Source organism: Argentina anserina, chromosome 7 (genome assembly GCF_933775445.1).
Source record: "Argentina anserina chromosome 7, drPotAnse1.1, whole genome shotgun sequence".
Taxonomy (NCBI): domain Eukaryota; kingdom Viridiplantae; phylum Streptophyta; class Magnoliopsida; order Rosales; family Rosaceae; genus Argentina; species Argentina anserina.
In genome coordinates, this window is record NC_065878.1 from 1,090,844 (window position 1) to 1,111,497 (window position 20,654).

General features: G+C 44.7%; 1 protein-coding gene across 1 annotated transcript; it reads left to right on the forward strand.

Annotated features, from left to right (window-relative positions):
• Nucleotides 1-7,282: 7,282 nt before the first annotated feature.
• Nucleotides 7,283-7,828, forward strand: LOC126802632 (uncharacterized). The gene has a single exon (XM_050530282.1). The coding sequence runs from the start codon at nucleotides 7,283-7,285 to the stop codon at nucleotides 7,826-7,828; it is 546 nt and encodes a 181-aa protein (XP_050386239.1).
• The last annotated feature ends 12,826 nt before the right edge of the window (nucleotides 7,829-20,654 follow it).

The window sequence follows — 20,654 nt, forward strand, 5'->3', positions numbered from 1 at the left end:
CCGTTCTTCTTTTGGAATAAGACCGGGGCACTGAACGGGGCTTTCGAAGGTCTAATGAACCCCGCGTCCAAAACCTCCTTCAATTGCCTCCTTTGCTCCGCTAACCCAGGAGGTACCATGCGGTATGCACCCGTGGCGGGTGTTTTCCCTGGTTCCAACTCTATCTCATGGTCGATCTCTCTCCTTGGGGGTAGTCTCTTGGGCAGCTCCACGGGTGATACATCCTTGAACTCCTTATTAACTGCAGCTACCTTCTTGGGCATGTCATCGTACTCACTAAGGATGGCCAAGTAGCTATTCTCTTCCATCTTAATGCCTTTTTTGAATTGCAATGCCGACAAGACCTTGATGTCTTGCTTTGCTCCTCGGGTTGTTGGCACCACACATGACCTCTCGCCATCCATAATGCATAACCTATTGGCAAATGGCACCAGGAATGCCTTGACTTGATCATGGAACTCCAATCCCAAGACTACCTTGTAGTCATCCATCGGTACTATCGAGAAGTCTAAGCTCCCACACCAAGCTCCCACGCTTGTCTTGACTCCTCGAGCTACTCCTTGTATGGGGTGGGCAGGTGAGTTAACCGCCTTGATGGAGCCCCCTCCATTGCTCGCCTTTAGTCCTAGCCTGCGTTCCTCCTCAATGGAAATGAAATTGTGGGTTGCCCCCATGTCGAGCATTGTCGTTGTTGGCTTTCACCTATGCTGAGGCTTGGACCTTGGGTGTAGAGCGGATTGCATTGAGCACCTGCAACGACCCCAGGTGTGCACCTTCATTGCCACCCTAGACTTCACTCCCGCCTTGATGACTTCCTAAGAGTGCGCTTAGTGCTCTCCTTTGTGGGCAATGCCTAGCCCAATGCGGACCATCGCATAGGAAGCACTTGTTGTCATTTGGCTTGTCCGAGCTCCGTATGTCCCTTGACTTGTCTTTATCCTTGAACCTTGCCGAGTAGCTCTCGCGGCGGGGCTCCTCCTTGCATTAGATTTTGTTTCCCCCACCTTTGGCATAGCTGCTCTTCTTCTCCTTAGGCTTGGTAGACTCTCTTGGACTTGAGAAATCAACTAAGCCTCCGGCCACGGCTATGGTGATGGCAAGGTCTTGCACTCCACGTCGCCTAATCTCCGTCTTGGCCCATGATTGGAGACCATCCATGAAATTGAAGAGAGCATCCTTGTCGGATAGGTCGGGAATTGCAAGCACCAAGTTAGTGAATTCTCTAATGTAATCACTAATAGGCCCGGTGTGCTTGAGCCTTCGTAAGCGAGCTCTTGCCTCATCCTCGGCATTCTCGGGATAAAATTGCTTCTTAAGCTTTTTTAGAAAGTCATGAAAGGTAGAGATGGTGCACGTACCTCTTTCGACATCTCCACACCTTCTCCTCCACCACAACATGGTGGTGTCGGTGAGATAAAGAGTCGCGGTCTTTATCTTGGCATCCTCTTCCATGATGCCTACAGCCCCAAAGTATTGATCTATCCCCCATAAGAAGTTGTCTACTTCTCGAGCGTTGGGCATGCCTCCAAAGCTCTTTGGCTTTGGCACCTCGATCTGCTTGGCCTCCACGCCGCTGTTGGTGCTAGCCCCCGCGGCTAGTGCGCGCTTGCATAGGGAAAGATTTCCCTGCATTGCCTCCATGCGTGCAGAATCTGCCTACATCTCTTCCATGCGTGCAAGCATGCTATTGTGCTCCCTTTCTTGCACTTTACGCATCCGGGCGAGTTCCCCCATGAACTCCTCATGAAATTTGTCTATCTCACCCCGCAAGGACTCCTCTAGCTTGAGCATCATGCCCTTGATCGCAGTGTAGATTGCGGCGTCCTCCGGCTTCCACCTGGGCTCCCCTACCACTCACGCTCTCTTCCACTTGACTTAGTCGTGAGTCGATTGCAGCTAACATGTCCTTCACCCGTTCCTTCTTTGGAACCGTCGGGTTGACAAGTTCTTCATGACCCTTCTCTTGCGTGTCGTCGGAAACACTACCAACATGATTGCCATTCTTTGCCATTGTGTTGAGCTAGCCTCTTGATCGAACTTCGGCTCTGATACCAACTATCACGAGCTTACTTCTTTGCTATGCAACTCGTGCGGCCTTAGAAACTCCCTTATGCTAAGTCAGCCTTAATCTCGCAAACGCCCTGCTAGAACCATTGAAAGGCAAAGATAATATCTCGAAAGAGAAGTTATATTGAACAAGAAAACTTACAAGTATGCTTGATAGCTTGATTGCTTGCTTACTTACTTGATGTCTCAAATATGAGGGGTGTCTTGCTATTTATAGACCTCCCCATCCAACCTCAATAGTTCTAGAGATTTCTAGGACTATGTACAATGTAGAGAATTCTAGAGAACTCTATACAAGTCTACATTCATCTAAGATGCTCATTGAGTGTTCTAGAGAATTCTGGAGTGGTCTAGTGCCACTAGCCTCTCCATAGTTCTAGAGAAATCCAGAAATATCTCAAGGCTTCTTGAGACTTCCAATGCCTTTTAGGATCTTTCAAAGAGTTCCGCCATATTCCGGATCCGTCTAGAATGCACAAGGTATAATTTGGCGGGATGTGACACTAGGCTGCATTTGTGAAGGCTCCGCCGCGAAGAAGGAAAAATAATAGCAGCATGCCATCACAAGAACCAACTCAGCCAGAACAACAAGAGCACGATGACTTTGTTTCTAGGCCTACTGAGCGACGTGAAGAGGAAGGAAGGCAAGATGTGGATGAGTCAATCACGGCCACAGATCTTGCGATCATACTCAATTCCTTTGCAAAAACTCAGAGGGAAATGGTTGAGAACATGAAGGAGTTGGTGAATTCAGTCGCACTTCCAAAGCAGCCGGAACAACCAAATGATGCTGGACAACGAGAAAAAATTTCTCATGAGGAGTCCGCTGCGGCTAAAGTCTCAGATGTAGCTAAAGGCTCAGACACGGCAAAAAAATGCTAAACCTCAGTCCTTCGTTACTCAGGAAGATGTTATGGCTATGCTAGAAAGGGAGCTATGTCGCAGCTCTGAGGACTGGAAGTATGCTCCTCAACCTCCCTACCCTTCAAGTATCATGCATTTGGCATATCCAAAAGGTTATGAGACTCCCACGTTTGTTCTTTTTGATGGTAGGAAGGGAAATCCAAAGGAACACATAAATCGTTTTATTGATGCTCTTGGTCCTCATGCTAGCAATCATGATCTCAGGCTCAGAGACTTCTCCAAGACTCTTACTGATCGAGCTTACACCTGGTACACCACCTTAGCTCCTGGTTCCATCCTCACTTAGGAAGAGATGGCAAGCAAGTTTTGTTGCAAGTACTTTTAATATGAGGAAAGAGTCACTATTGCACAACTCAACAACACTAGGCAGAAGAGTGAAGAGAACTTGGTTGATTTTGTCCCTCATTTCCGAGACTTGGCGTTGGATTGCTATGATAAGAAGGATGAGGAGTCTCTGGTTGGAATATTGAAGCGCTTGCACTGATGAAGAGCTTCATGCCATATTGCACACTTTGTTTGCTAATGGTGTAATCAGGCCTGCACCAAGAGAGAAGCCTCATACTAGAGAAGATAAGAAAAACCCACGCTACTGACGTTACCATCAGATAGTGGGACATCCAACTCCTGCTTGTCAAACACTGAGGAAGATCCTCCATGCAAAGATTGATGAAGGCACTCTTGAATTTCCTTCGAAAAAGTAGGCGATAGATGATGAGCCATTACCAAAGTGTCATGGAAAGGGAGTCTGTGCTATGATCACTGGTGTAAGGGATGATTCTACGGATGAGGATTGTTTCATCATGGATAATGAGCCTTGGGCGCTAAGTCAGTACCAAGGTCCTACTGGTCAAGCTTCATGGCATCGTTATTGCGGGATTCAAGGATACAACAATCCTTGGATTACACATGATGAGTCGGGAAGCAGTTACACACCTTAAAACTTGGCAGACATATATCCCGGTAGCCAAGCTCAGTATCAGTATAAGGGGGGACCAAGTGTACCATGTTACTGAGGTAGATGATGATGTTGCAACTTATGCACAAACAAGCAGACCTAATGCTGCACAAGTTTTATAGTAAAACCCTAACTTTAAGTCACTTTTTGACCAATTGGAGTTTAGGCCTCAAGCAAGACCAGCTGTCATAGAAGCTCATATGAATGTATCTGAGGCGTTTGGCCCTCAATGCCATATTGCTGGGACTGAAGTACAAAGGGGCAGAGGCTGATTAGAAGGAAATAATTCAATTGTGTTCTCTAATAATGACATGGAAGTGGCTCAGCTTGATCACCGAAGACCGTTGTACTTGGAGGCACAAATCAATGATGTTTTGGTGAGAAGAGCCTTGGTTGATACATGATCCTCTATGAACATCATTTCACTCCCGGTTCTCACTACGGCAAGCATTCCTTTGTCAAGAATTATGAAGACCAAGATGCCAATCTTTGGATTTGCAAATGGAAGTGAATAGGTTATGGGGTACATAATGTTGAACCTCAAGGTCGGACCAATACAATCATTCACAAAGTTTTATGTTGTGAATGCTAACACAAGCTACCATGCACTGTTGGGACGCCCTTGGTTGAACAAGCATAAGTTGATACCTTCAACTTACCATTAGTGTGTTAAAGGGAGGATCAGACTCAAGCCTATCAGGCTGCCAGGGAATCAGGCACCATTCCATCAGAGTGAGAGCCACTTCACTGAAGCTCCATTTTATTATATGTTCACTGATGAAGGAGGAAATCCATCCAAAGCTTCAGGCGTGTCATTGCCACAATGGTTGGACATTCGAGACTTAAGCAATGATGAGCTTGCATCCTTGGTGAGGCAAAGAGCATTTGTTCAAGCCCAGCAGCCCCAATGCTCCAAGGTGGTGTTGCCTAATGGGCGCACTATTTATCGCTTGTGACGGGTTAGCCACTCACCATGGATAGGCCCTAAAATGGTAGGTGCCATGGAATGTAATCAAGCTCGAAGCAAGGAGGTAGAAGAGGCTTCCTTGGTACCTAAAGATGTTCCTCTTCAGAAAGTGTTACCAGCACCAAAATGTATGCAGGTAAGAGTGCTGCTGTGACAGAACAAATGGAGGAGGTGGACCTAAGTAATGATTCTGCTGTGCAGAAACTTGTTTTCATTTCTACCAATCTGTCATCAGAGGAAATAATTTTCCTTGTCTTTGTTAAAAGAGTTTATTGATGTTTTTGCATGGAGTTATGAAGATATGCTAGGTCTAGATCCAAGTCTAGTGTGTTACACCCTTAATGTGCAGCTGGGGGCTAGACCAATAGTGCAACCAAGGAGGAATTACCATCCTAATGATGAGGAGCATATCAAGCAAGAATTTGAGAAACTTTTGGCCTCTGGTTTTATCAAGGCAATCAAGCACCCCACTTGGCTAACAAACATTGTTCATGTGAAGAAAAAGAATGGCCAAATTCGAATTTGTATTGATTTCAGAGATTTGAACAAAGTCTGCCCCAAAGATGAATTCCCACTACCTGATATGGACATGCTTATAGACTCAACCTCAAGTCATGGCATGCTACCATTCATGGATGGTTTTAGCGGCTACAATCAAATAAAGATGGCTATTAAAGATTCTGAGAAGACGGCTTTCCGCACTCCTTATGGGAATTTCTATTATACTGTCATGCCTTTTGGTTTCAAAAACGCAGGCGCCACTTATCAAAGGGCAATAACAGCTATCTTTCATGACTTGATGGGGAAAGAAGTGGAGGATTTTGTTGATGATCTAGTAGTAAAGTCCAAAACCAAGAAGGAGCAGTGGAGCATATTGAAAAATGTGTTGGAAAGATGCAGGGCATATAAGCTGAAGATGAATCCCAAAAAGTGTGGTTTTGGCGTATCATCAGCAAAATTCCTTGGTTTTGTGGTTCATAGCATAGGCATTGATGTCGATCCATTGCATCTCTCCCACCACCCTCACATAAGACATTTTATACTTGGTTTAGCTGTTGTGATTAAGGCGTTTACACCTTTACTAAAAAAGGGAGTCAGATATGTATGTAATGATGAATGTAGGGAGGCTTATTCAAAGGTACAACAGCTTATTACCAAGCTACAAACCATGAGGGCGCCAATCCTTTATGTTCCATTGAAGTTATACTTGGCCTCTACTAATGCAGTCGTAGGGGCACTGCTAGCGCAAGATGATGAGTCTGGACAAGAGTTCTCTATCTACAATGTGAGCAAGCTTCTTAAGGGGGTTGAGGCGCGTTATCCTAAAGTCGAAAGGCTTTGCTTAGCACTCATATATGCAGCACAAAGGTTGCGCCACTACTTTTTGGCTCACAACCTTCACTTGATGGTAAAGGCTGATTTGGTCAGATATTTGCTGACGAGACCAATGTTGTCTGGGAGGTTGGCTAGATGGCAACTACAACTGTCAGAGTTTGATATTGTGTGCATTACACCTACATCTATTAAGCCGCAGGCAGTAATTGATATGATCACTTTGTTCCCTGAAGATTAGGGATCTGATATTTCTAATGAGATATTAGGGGAGCCGCCGGGAATGACAGCAATGATTGAAGAAGAAGAGCTTTGGGTCCTTCATTTTGATGGTTCATCCACAGTAAATGGTGGAGGAGCAAGGGTTGTGCTTGTGGATCCTAAGGGGAATGCAAGACCTCTCTCATTCAACCTAAATTTCTCATGCACTAACAATGTGGCAGAATACGAAGCTTTTATAGCTGGACTCTCAACTACATATGAGCTAAGTGTGAAGAATATTAGGATCATTGGGGACTCGAATTTATTCATTAGTCAGCTAAGAGAAGATTTTGTAGTTAAAGAAGCTACTCTCGCTCCTTACAGAACGTTGGCAGAGGAGTTGATGCAAAGATTCGAGCAGATAACCCTTGAGCACATTCCCAGCAACACTAACAGATGTGCAGATGCACTGGTAACTCTTGGTTCCAAGCTTCCATTCACAAGAGAGCAGCCAAACATCAATGTGATTCAGAACAACAAACCTTGCATGGAAAATCTAGTTTCCCAACCAAACTAGATGAGGATGATTGACGAGAGCCTATTAAGAGAGAAATCATGCAACTAAGCAAGGGACGAAAGCTCAAGTTGTTGGGGGAATACTATGTGATGTTTGGGGGAATTATATAAATGCCTTCTAGGAGGAGTTTTAGCTCGCTGTGTAGATAAGCAAGAGGCTCAGAGGAGGCTGAAAGAGACATATGAAGCTACTTGTGGAGTTGAGCAAGTAATAATTTTATATAGGAGGCTACAACACAGGGGATACTTTTTGGCTAAGCATGAAAGAAGAGGCTTCAGAGATGCAAGCTTCATGCTCTAATTGCTGCCTTGAACCAGCAGAGGAGGAAGGATTCACAACAACAATTACTGAAGATTGGAGATCCCCATACATGGAGTATCTGATTGATAAGTCACTCCTGGAAGATTGCAAGCATGCTTATAAGATAAATAAAAAAGAAAAAAGGTACTTTTTGGATAGAAGCACGTTGTATAGAAATGGGTTCAATGGTGAACCATTGAAGTGTCTTGGAATCTCAGAGTCACAACAGGTGTTACAAGAGGTGCATGCTTGGGAGTGTGGAAAACATCAAGGAAAGAAAAAACTTTACAATCAGCTTTTGAATTTAGGTTATTTCTGGTCCAACATGCGAAAAGACGCTCACGACACAGTGAAGAAGTGCCACACATGCCAGATACATGCAAACTTGAGTCACAAGCCTCCGAAATTGCTCCAGGACATGGCCATTCCATACTTGGTGGTTGGATCTGATAGGGACTATTCATCCACCTTCTGGGGGCTACATATGGATCTTAGTAGGAATTGAATCATTTACTAAATGGGAAGGAGCAGTCCCTCTGCGCAAAGCTACATGAGCTGTTGTGTCAAACTTCATCAGAGAAAACATAGTTTGTGGGTTTGGGATCCCTTACAAGATTGTCAATGATAATGGGACTCCATTCGTAAACCAAGAAGTAAGCAAGCTGCTCACAAGCTATGGAATCAAGCATCGAAGGTCAACTTCGTACTATCCGCAAGGCAATGGTCAAGCTGAAGCTACAAATAAGACCCTTATCAGGATCTTAAGCAAGATGGTGCATGAATATCGGGGAGGATGGGATATCCACTTGCCGAATGCTCTATGGTCCTACCGTACTTCATCGAGGAGCACCACTGGATTTTCACCATATTCCCTAGTTTATGGATCTGAAGCAATCTTACCAGTAGAGTTCATAGTCCCAACAACAAGAGTGTTAAGCGTAAACGACTTAGAATAGGACGCTGAGTCTTGTGATGAATGGCGAATAATGGATCTTGAAGCAGCAGATGAAATAAAGAGCCAAGCAGAAGCAAGGGCAAAGGCATACCAACATAGAGTAGCTCAAGCATACAACAAAACCGTGCAAGAACGAAGCTTCAAGGAAGAAGACCTTGTTCTCATGACTGTGGATTGGATTAGAAGACAATTGCGTGGCCCTTCTAAGTTTGCACCACAGTGGGAAGGACCATTCATCGTGAAGGAGTCTCACATCAGCAGTTACTATTGCCTAGCTCATGTTGATAGTGGTGAACTGACTAATCTTATCAATGGCAGATGGCTTAAGTTTTATTACTATTAGGCCTCACTATAGGAAGGCTATCTTTATGCTATCTATTTCAATCAAGCAAATATCTATATGTATTCCTAGCACTCACTTGCAAGTGTTTCTTCTCAGTAGGTACACCATCATGGTGACACCTAAAAGCTTGTACTAGGCATTCACAATGTGAAGTAACAGAGATATTTTCGGACTTACAATTACCTTTATGCATCTACCGAGGCTAACACCAATTAGGTTTAAACATGGGGGATTGGAGTAGGCTGAAAACTAGGCTTGCATGGTCGATGAACGAACAAGTTGTAAATCCCAGTAGCAAAAACAAGAACATGATACTCGATGTTGTTATTGGCCTCCTATTATTGTTACTCAGTTGCCGTTATTGTTACTCATATGTTGTTACTTTTACTTAAGTTGATGTGACTGTTGCCTGCTGTTACTGTTGCTCATCTGTTGTTACTCAGCTTCTAATCATCAAGGAAAACGTGTATGTATCCAGGGTTCCCCCATCAACCAACTACATGCCAAGTTTTATCATGCCTAAATCTTTATTAAGCCTAATCTTGCCAAGCCAAGTTTTACCAAGCCTAATCTTATCAAGCAAATCATGCTAAGTTAAACTTTGTCAAGTAAATTTAATCCAACTTTTAACAAGCAGATGTACTCACAGCAGGAATGCAATCCCAGCAGCAATTTTTCAACGCCAAAAGGGAAAGACGCATCAATCACGAAATACAGAAGAAGAACAGGATTAATAAAAGTTGAAAGTCTCAATTCCATATTCAAAAGCTAGAAATTTCAAGACAAAAGAACATGTAAGGTCCCCATGGCTCCAGAACAGAAGAGAAAAAAAGAAATAAGAGTCGTATGCTCATAAGAAGAATCCAACATCTTTAATATAGATAACTAGAGTCACTCCATGAATTTTCTAGCACCTGGTCCAAGAAAGGCTGGATCACTCTTGACCATGCTAAGCTCTTCTTCCAACTTCACAAGTTCCTTCTTGGTGCGTGAGATTTTCCCTTCTAGCTCGTGAATGTTAGCAAGATGCTCATTCAACCCTTCTGGCTTCATCATATGACCAAAATATTGCTGAGAAAACTGCCTCAGAGAATCCAATAGAAAATCAACCTTGAACCCGACTTCCATGAAGTCACGGCTGACATCTCTCTAAATAAGGAATGTTTCTGGACTCTCTACCTTACATACCTCCATACTAAGTAGCATCACTCCAAACTCCTATGTCAATTCACATTTCTTCCTTGAGGTGTATTGTTGGCCAACCAAGCCTAGGAATTCTCCTCCACAATACCTTTCACTAAACTTGGTTAGAGGGACCACCAATTGAGAAGAAACCTTCACACCCTGGAACTCAACCGTATTTCCACTCAATTGAGGCGTTACGCTATCCATACCAAAGGAAAACTCATTAACGGAGTCAAATTTAACCATGAAATTATTCATGTGTGTCATCCACTCACCAATAGGTCTCTTCAAAGGCGAGATCAAATCAGAACATGAAGCTTTGGTGGTCATCATTTTGTCTTCAGCATTTGCTCTCTCAGGTTCATGCACACATTCCGGAACATATGTCTCTATCTCCACTTGCTCACCCTCGAGAGCAGACTCATTAGACAGAACATTTGTCATAGGTTCATTGTCCCTCTGTGTGTTGTTATCTCCCGGAGATTGATTCTACAAAAAGGGGGAGTGAAAATCATAGATTATATGACACTGTGGGATCTTCCATGTTCATTCACACATCCCTCAGTATCAAAAGGGCAGTAAGAAGATGTGAACAAAGATAATCATATAATAAACAAGTCCAATATACTCAAGAATGTGTGACTAGAAAAGTTCAAGCTCCCAAGGAAACGAGTTACCTCATCAACATGACTGCCGTTACCATCATTTTCATACAAATCTTCTGACACTGACCCAACAGATTCCATGCCTCCCTAAAAAAAAATTCCATAGCAACACCAATTTCAAAAAATCATGGCACAAAGCAAGAGAGGGTGACAATACGCGAATGTTCAAACAACACTCACCTTATTTCCAACACTGACATCACCTTCATTCAAGTTTCCATGCACCAATTTATCAGGTTCCATGGCGCCCTATGAAATCATGGCAGGTCAAACTTAGACATTGTACGCAAAGCAAAACAAGAAGGAAAAAGGATAATAATAAGCCATAATTTTACCTGCTCGACGCCATCATCATCATGTGAACTCTCCGACATCATCTTGTTAGATGTCATGCCATCCACGCATTGAAATCCCCCAGGCTACAAGAGAAAGTAGAATTAAGAAAAGAGGAGGGTGACTTAATAATGAGAGAAGATGAGAAAAGGAAAGTGTGTGTACCTCGCTTGAAGGATTAGATGTGTGCCCCACTCCTTCATGATCATGCTCCGTATCAGACAACTCGACAAGAATGGGAGAATCACCAAAAGCAAGTGAACCACTGGCCTTCATGTGTTTAATTCGAAAGGATCGACGAAGAAGAGCGCAAGAATTAGAGTCAATGTCTCTCTTTATTCCTTTCCGTTTGTTAGGATCAACAACCTCTCCCAACTGGCAATCAGTAACTTCACTCGTCTCTACATGTAATGGGAGTTGTGTAATTGGAGGAGCTGATGTCTTAGCTTTTGGAGTTTTAAACATGAACTTTTCAAAGTCCACTTTAGTCTTGAACTTTGTCTTCTTCTTTGAACCAGGCATCTTTGTAGTACTATCACTACATTCTTCATTTTTACCCTTACGTCCTCCCTTGCACCCTGAGCTAGTGCTTTTAGACTCACCAATGACTCTTTTAGTTTTATCACTCCACACCTCAGCATAGGAAGGTTATCCTTTGATGCATAAGTCCTAATGGTTGGATGGCTGGCCAACCTGCTGCTGGTAATGATCAAGCGTGGCCCCGCATCTTTAGTTTTTACCTGCTGCCGGAAGTTGTGTAATATCCTTGTCCAATACTTATTTTAATCACCAGAAGTGCCTAGATTTGTACTTTCCCCCAGAAGATATGAGGAATCAGAGAGCAAGCCAATATGGTTCTTAATGCAATTAATTTCGCTAGGCGACGCATTCTGAACTCTCGCACTAAGATGAAGAGAAGGGCAGAAGCAGAACAAACTTCCTTCTCACGCTAACAGGGTAATAAACAATGGTTGTTAAACTAACCTCTTTTTGTCTTCAGTCAAGGAAGGAATAAATTCTGGCATGGTGGTTACAAAGAACTCAACACGGCCCAAGGCAGTATTACCTTGATCTTCCTTGCTAGAAAACGAGAATGTCTCGAAATCAGGAGAATGGAGATATGGCTTCCATGCAAAGTTGCCCTCATCATCCCACACAACCAGATTAAATACACTTTTGTCATGTTTTCTTCTAAACCAACGACATTGCAAAGGAAGCACAGGCTGCACATAGCTTGTATTCGGAAGCCTACCGTTGTGTCACCGTTGCCCTATACCAGTCTCTCCCTCTGACGAGATGAAGCAGAATCCCAGAAACCCTCAATTACTTTCAAGTTTCGAACTGTGAATGAATCACATCTCCTTTGTGGTCATATTACCGGCTACGGTTATGGTTAAAACTAATTTTAGTTCGTCGATATGACAATGTGACTTATGTAGTTTAAGATGAGTGATATAGAAACTTTTCGTTCTAGATATTTGTATCCATCTTGTTAACCTTTTTATTGTATTGCTAAAATAATTGTAGATTAGAAATGATCATAACTCATGATGATAAATCTATTAAATAATTTTTTCAAAAAAAAATACAATAAATAGTCTTAAAATTTGATAATAACTGCCCATAACCAATCTATTCTTATGACACCGTCTCCTTTTCGAAAGTAGGATGTTGCGCATTTGAACTGTTTGTCTGATAAAGAATCTAGTTGATGACAATTGAAAAGTGTTGATCTCCAATTATATGTGCATAGTCTATTTTTAAAATAGCTAATCTATTTTGAAATCTCATAATATGAAATATTTTTGCTGTAGTTTGTGTTGTAAGTTGTAACTATTATTATTTTTTATTCGTTGGTCAAATTATATATATGCTCATCGAGCCATACAAGAGAAAACCCACCTAAATGTCACGAGCTTACTCTTTTGCTATGCTACTCGTGTAGCCTTAGCAACTCCCTTATGCTAAGTCAGCCTTACTCCTGCAACACCTAGTTAGAACAATTGAAAGGCAAAGAGAATATCTCTAAAGAGAACTTGTATTAAATAAAGAAAGTTTACAAGAGTGTTTACATATATGCTTGAAGGAAACTTACTTGATGCATCAAATGTGAGGGGTGCCTTCCTATTTATAGGCCTCCTCCTACATCAATAGTTCTACAGAATTCTAGGACTATGTACAAGTGTAGTTGGTTCTAGAGATTTCTACACAAGTTTATACAAGTCTAAGAGTTACCTTGAGTATTCTAGAGACTTCTGGAGTGGTCTTGGTCCCTTAGCCTCACCATGGTTCTAGAGAAATCCGAAGATGTCCCAAGGCTTCACCATTCTTCTGGAGACTTCCAACGCCTTCTAGAACCTTCTATGAACTTCCAAAGAGTTCTAAAGAGTTCCGTCATTTTCCGGATCCGCCTAGAATGCTCAAGTGTCTTCCGTAACCTTCTTTGAGCCAAGCTTGCTTCAAAAATGCTCGAGGTAAAAATGGCTAAGTTTGGCGGGATGTGACATTCTTCCGCACCATAGCCCGCAATTCCCTCATCGCGCTTCGTTGTATTGCTGGATTTTGTCCTTGAACTACCAAAGCGTATCCTCGGACTCCCAGCTTGCTTCCGTATCAGGCAGACCTCTCCACTTGATGAGGTACTCTTTACAACTTGGCACACGTCAACGTCGAATGACCCGATCTGCGAGTACTTCATCTACTTCCTTATCGAAGTTGGTGACAACCGTTGTAGGTGCCCGATGTGATATTTCCCTTGATGGGTCTTCCTCGTCCTCGTTGTAGGGCTTTAACATACTCACGTAGAAGACCGGATGTATCTTTAACTTGGGCGGGAGGTTGAGCTTGTATGAAACTTTGCCTATGCGCTTCATAACTTCAAATGGCCTTCATATCTGCGGATCAAGCCCTTGTGCACCTTCCTAAAGGCCTTGAACTGTTGCGGCAAGAATTTCACAAGTGCGAGGTCGCCTTCCTTGAACTTGACATGCCTCTTCCTCTTGTCTGCCCACTTTTTCATTCTTCTCCTTGTGCAATGCCGCTCGAGCTAACTCTGCTTGCTCATGCCATGACTTGGCGAACTTGAATGTGGCTGGACTCTTCCCTTCATAGCGAGTGGCAAGGGATAGAGGGGTTGTTGGCTGTTGTCCCAATACAATCTCAAAAGGACTCTTGTTGGTGGCCTTGCTTTGATGTAGGTTGTAGGAAAACTGTGCCACGTCTAGAAGCTTGGCCCAATCCTTTTGATTGGCACTCACGTAGTGCCACAGGTATAGCTCTAAGAGTGCATTAACATGCTCTGTTTGACCGTCAATTTGTGGATGGAAGCTTGTTGAAAATTTCAAGGTCGACCCCCGCATCATGAACAACTCCGTCCAAAATTTCCCTGTGAAGCTCGGGTCTCTATCGCTGACAATGTTTCTTGGAACTCCCCTAAGCTTGACTACATTGCGTAGCTTACTGTCTCCTCCGCGGTGCAGTCGGCTGATTCGGGCATGAAGGTTGCATACTTGCTAAATCTGTCCACCACGCCAATGATGCTCCCAAACTCCTCGGATTTCGGCAAGCAAGTGAGTAAGTCCATAGAGACACTCTCCCATGTTCGCTCCGGTATAGGTAAGGAGTCTAGCAAGCCCCCCGGCTGCTGTTGGACTACCTTGTCTTCTTGACAAACGAGACATGTCCGCACGTGCTCCTCGACCCCATCACGCATCCTAGGCCAATAATATGTGGACTTTAACAAGGCAAGTGTGTGTTTGATACCTGGGTGGCCGGCCCATTTGGAATCATGGCATTCCTTGATAAGCTCCTTCCGTAAGTTTCCCCACTTCGGTACACAGATGCGGCGACCTTTGGTATAGAGATCCCTCTAGCCAAAATCTCCGCGTTTTCCCTTCCGTGACTCAGGCAGTGAGGCTCCGTGCTTGAGGATCTGCGCATAGCCTTGCATGATCTTGCTTAGCAGTGGGCTAGTGACTTGCGAAATACTTCTAAACTCCACCTTGCGGCTTAGTGCATCCGCTACCGCTTTCGCCTTCCCGGGCTTGTACTCCATGGTGTAGTCAAACTCCGCCAAGAAGTCTTGTCACATTGCTTGCTTTGGACTTAGCTTCTTTTGAGTTTAGAAGTAGCTTGTTGCTACGTTGTCAGTCATGATCCACTCATATGCCTTGTTCTTCTTGAGACGATCGGTTAATGGTGCAGCCCTCACCGAGTATCCTTTGATAAAGCGACGGTAGTAATTTATTAGCCCAAGAAATGATCTTCACTCATGTACCTTGGTGGGTGGCTCCCATTCTCGGATGGAATGCACCTTGTAATCCTCCATCATAAGCTTGCCATCCTTCATTTTGTGCCCCAAGAACGACACCTCCGGCTTGGCAAAAGAACATTTCTCCATCTTGATGTATAGTTGGTTCTCCCTCAATACCTTAAGCACTTACCGCAAGCGCTCTACATGCTCCTGCAAGGTCTTGCTATACACCACTATGTCGTCTAAGTAGACGACCACAAACCAATCAAAGTAGGCGTGGAATAACTTGTTCATCAAGGTGCAAAAGGTTGCCGGTGCATTAGTTAGACCAAATGGCATGACCAAAAATTCATAAGATCCATACCTTATGATGCATGCGGTCTTCGGCTCATCCCCCTCCGCTATGCGCACTGGGTAGTATCCCGATCGAAGGTCTAACTTTGAGAAGTAGTGTGCATGGCCCAATTGATCAATAAAATCGGCAATATGAGGAATAGTATATTTGTTCTTTACCGTGATCTTGTTGAGCGCCGTATAAAACTTTGCGTACACGCTTGATTACCTCAAACGACCCTTCATACATGTGGATCAAGCCCTTGTGCACCTTTCTAAAGGCCTTGAACTGATGCGGCAAGAGTTTCAGAAGTACAAGGTCGCCTTCCTTGAACTCTACATGCCTCCTCTTCTTGTTCACCCACTTCTTGAGCTTCTTGGCAGCTTTATGCAACGATGGTCGAGCTAACTCCGTTTGCTCATGCCATGACTTGGTGAACTTAAGCGCGGCTGGGCGGGCTCTTCCCTTCAAAGCGAGTGACAAGGGATAGATGGGTTGTAGGCTGGTGTCCCAACACGATCTCAAAAGGACTTTTGTTGGTGGCCTCGCTTTGCTGGTTGTAGGAAAACTACGCCACGTGTAGAAGCTTGGCCCAATCGTTTTGGTTGGCACTCACATAGCGCCGTAAGTATAGCTCCAAGAGAGCATTTACGCGCTTTGTTTGACCATCGCTTTGTGGATGGAAGCTTGTTGAAAAGTTCAAGTCTAATCCTAGAATCTTGAACAGCTATGTCCAAAATCTTCCCGTGAAGCCCGTGTCTCTATCGCTGACAATGCTTCTTGAACTCCCTAAAGCTTGACTACATTGCGTAGGAATAGCCTTGATGTCTCCTCCGCTGTGCAATCGGCTGTTGCAGCCATGAAGGTTGCATACTTGCTAAATCGGTCCACTACCACTATAATACTTCCAAACTCCTCACACTTCGGAAAGCAAGTGATAAAATCCATAGAGACACTCTCCCATGGTCTCTCGGGAATGGGCAAGGGGTCAAGCAAGCTCCCCGGCTGTTGCTGAACTACCTTGTCTTGTTGACAAACTAGACACATCTGCACATACTCTTCGACCCCGTCCCGCATCCTAGGCCAATAATACATGGACTTTAACAAAGCAAGTGTGCGCTTCATACCTGGGTGGCCGGCCCATTTGGAATCATGGCATTCCTTGGTTAGCTCCTTCGTAAGCTGCCCCACTTATAGACGCGACGGCCTTTGGTGTAGAGAAGGTCGTCGTCTAGCCAAAACCTTCGCGTTTTGCCTTCCTTTACTAAGGCAATGAGGCTCTGCGCCTGAGGATCTGCCTTGAGTCCCTTCTTGATCTTGTTCATTAGTGGGCTAGTGACTTGAGAGATGCTTGCAAACTAAGCCTTTTGGCTTAAGGCATCGGCTACTATGTTTGCCTTCCCAGGCTTGTACTCCATCGTGTAGTCAAACTCCGCCAAGAAGTCTTGCTTTGGACTTAGCTTCTTTTATGTTTGGAAGTAGCTTGTTGCTACATTGTCGGTCATGATCATGAACTTGGTCCCGAGCAAGTAATGTCGCCACACTCGTAGGCAATGGATGATGGCACTCATCTCTTTCTCTTGCATGGTGTAGTGCCGCCCCGTGTCATTGACCTGCCGACTTTCATAGGCAATTGGATGCCCCTCTTACATGAGAACTCCGGTAATGGTAAAGTCGGAAGCATCGGTGTGCACTTCATATGGCTTGGAGTGATCCAGTAGGCTAAGCACGGGCTCCTCGCATATCGCCTTCTTCAAGTCTTCAAAGGCCTCTTGACACTTTATTGTCTACTCCCATGCCTTGTTTTTCTTGAGAAGGTCAGTTAATGGTGCAGCCCTCGCCGAGTATCCCTTGATAAAGCGGCGGTAATAGTTAACTAGCCAAAGAAAAGAACTTAGTCCATGTACCTTAGTGGGTGGCTCCCATTCTTGGATGGAATGCACTTTGCAATCTTCCATCATAAGCTTGCCGTCCTTGATCTTGTGCGCCAAGAACGACACCTCCGGCTTGGGAAAAGAACATTTCTCCATCTTGATGTATAGCTCCTTTTCCCTCAATACCTTAAGCACTTCCCGCAATGGGGCACCGAATGGGGCTTTTGAAGGTCTAATGAACTCCGCATCCAAAAGCTCCTTCAATTGCCTCCTTAGCTCCGCTAACTCCGGAGGTGCCATGTGGTAAGCGCCAATGGCGGGTGGTGTGGTCCCTGGTTCCAACTCGATTTCGTGGTTAAGCTCTCTCCTTGGAGGTAGTCTCTTAGGCAGCTCCGCTGGTGATACATCATTGAACTCCTCAAGAACTGCAGCTACCTCCTTGGGCATGTCATCTTGTGGCCTTGGCTCCTCATCATCAAACTCAGTAAGGATGGCCAAGTAGCTCTCCTTTTCCCTCTTGATGTCTTTCTTGAATTGCAATGCCGACAACACCTTGATGTCTTGCTTTGCCCCTCGAGTTGTTGTCACCACGAACGACCTCTCACCATCCATGATGCATAAGCTATTGCCAAATGGCACCGGGAACGCCTTGACTTGGTCATGAAATTCCAACCCCAAGACTACCTTGTGGTCATCCATCGGCACTATCGAGAAGTCTAGGCTCCCACACCAAGCTCCCACACTTGTCTTGACTCCCCGAACTACTCCTTGTATGGGGCGGGCAGGTGAGTTAACCGCCTTGATGGAGCCTCCTCTATTAGTTGCCTTGAGTCCTAGTCTGCGGGTCTCCTCATTGGAAATGAAGTTGTGGGTTGCCCCCATATCTAGTATCACTGTTGTTGGCTTCCCACCAATGGTGATGTCCGTGAAGAGTAAACCCTTGGCTTGGACCTTGGGTGTAGAGCGGATAGCATTAAGCACCTGCATAGACCCCAAGTGTGCACCTTTCTCGCCACCCTCGGCTTCACTCCCTCCTTGATGACTTCCCAAAAGTGTGCTTAGAGCTCTCCTTTTGGTGGACCATTCCTAGCCTAATGCGGACCATCACAAAGGAAGCACTTTTTGTCATTAGGCTTGTGCGAGCTCCACATGTCCCTTTGCTTGCCTTCATCCTTGAATCTTGCCAAGTAGCTCTCCTGACGGGGCTCCTTCTTACGTTGGCTTTTGTCTCCCCCCCCCCCTTTGGCATAGCTGCTCTTCTTCTCCTTTGGCTTGGTGGACTCCCTTGAACTTGAGAAATCGACTAACCCCTCGGTCATGGCTATGGCGGTGGCAAGGTCTTGCAATCCTCATCGCCTTAGCTCCGGCTTGGCCCATGATTGGAGACCATCCATGAAGTTAAAGAGAGCATCCTTGTCGAATAAGTCAGGGATCTCAAGCACCAAGTTAGTGAATTCTCTAATGTAATCACTAATAGGCCCGGTGTGCTTGAGCCTTCGCAAGCGAGCTCTTGCCTCATCCTCGGCATTCTCGGGATAAAATTGCTTCTTAAGCTCTTTTAGAAAGTCATGAAAGGTAGAGATGGTGCACGTACCTCTTTCGACATCTCCGCACCTTCTCCTCCACCACAACATGGCGGTGTCGGTGAGATAAAGAGTCGCGGTCTTTATCTTGGCATCCTCCTCCATGATGCCTACGGCCCCGAAGTATTGATCTAGCCCCCATAAGAAGTTGTCCACTCTCGAGCGTTGCACATCCCTCTGAAGTTCTTTGGCTTTGGCACCTCGATCTGCTTGATCTCAATGGTGTTGCTAGTGCTAGCCCCCGCGGCTAGTGCGCGTTTGCATAGGGCAAGATCTGTCTGCATTGCCTCCATGCATGCATAATCTGCATATATCTCCTCCATGTGTACAAGCATGCTATTATGCTTCATTTCTTGTACTTCACGCATCCGGGCGAGTTCCCCCATGAACTCCTCGCGAACCTTGTCTATCTCGCCTCGCAAGGACTCCTCTAGTTTGAGCCTCAAGCCCTTGATCACAGTGTGGATTACGGTGTCCTCCGCCACTAAGTCTTCCACATGGGCCCCATGCCACTCACACTCTCTTTCACTTGAGTTAGTCGTGAGTCGATTGTAGCTAACATGTCCTTGAGCCGTTCCTTCTTTTGAACTGTCGGATTGACAAGTTCTTCACGACCCTTCTCTTGTGTGTTGTCGGAAACATTACCAGCATGATTGCCGTTCTTTGCCATTGTGTCGAGCTAGCCTCTTGATCGAACTTCGGCTCTGATACCACCTGTCATGAGCTTACTCTTTTGCTATCATATTCGTGTGGCCTTAGCAACTCCCTTATGCTAAGTCAGTCTTACTCTTGCAACACATGGCTAGAACAATTGAAATGCAAAAAGAATATCTCTAAAGAGAACTTGTATTAAACAAATTAAGCTTACAAGAGTGTGTTTACAAGTATGCTTGAAGGCAACTTACTTGATGCCTCAGATGTGAGGGGTGCCTTCTTATTTATAAGCCTCCTCCTCCTACATTAATAGTTCTAGAGAATTCTAGGACTATGTATAAGTGTAGTTAGTTCTAGAGATTTCTACACAAGTCTATACAAGTCTAAGAGTTACCTTGAGTATTCTAGAGACTTCTGGAGTGGTCTTCATCCCTTAGCCTCACTATGGTTCTAGAAATCCGAAGATGTCCCAAGGCTTCACCATTCTTCCGGAGAATTCCAACGCCTTCTAGAACCTTCTATGAACTTCCAAAGAGTTCTAAAGAGTTTCGTCATTTTCCTGATCCGCCTAGAATGCTCAAGTGTCTTCCGTAACATTCCTTGAGCCATGCTTGCTTCAAAAATGCTCAAGGTAAAAATAGCTAAGTTTGGCGGGATGTGACATAAAGGCCGACAAATAGAGCAATTCCCTAAGACTCCAAGATCCAATGTGAACAACCAGACCTACAAATTTAAAGTATACGCACCTTCTAAATCATGAAGTACTAGAGCCATAAAGTGTTAGAAAAATTAGAAGCAGACAATAAAAAGAACAATCAAGATCCCTAACAGTCTACCCAACGCATTCAAGCCCTTTTAACCGGTGGAGACAGAAGCTCCATTCCCTCTTGAAAATCGGGGATTACATCCTTCATCACCCCACCTATCTCAACCGCGCCGGCGTCAGTCACTATCCCTCTACCGGTGCCTCCGATGCCAACTGCATAACCACCACTATCGAAGCCACCGCCAAATGGTTTGTCCTCCACCATAAGAAGAGGTATATGTGGCCAATCGGTAGCTTTGATCTCAGAATCCATCTTGGATCTGAGACTTACCGCCGAAGAAGGAGAACCCCGAGAACTCCCTATGAGGGCCAAGGAGACCGGCCACT

Excerpts from the sequence above, each read along its gene's own strand:
- LOC126802632 (XM_050530282.1), top strand. The coding sequence starts at position 7,283 with ATGAAAGAAGAGGCTTCAGAGATGCAAGCTTCATGCTCTAATTGCTGC.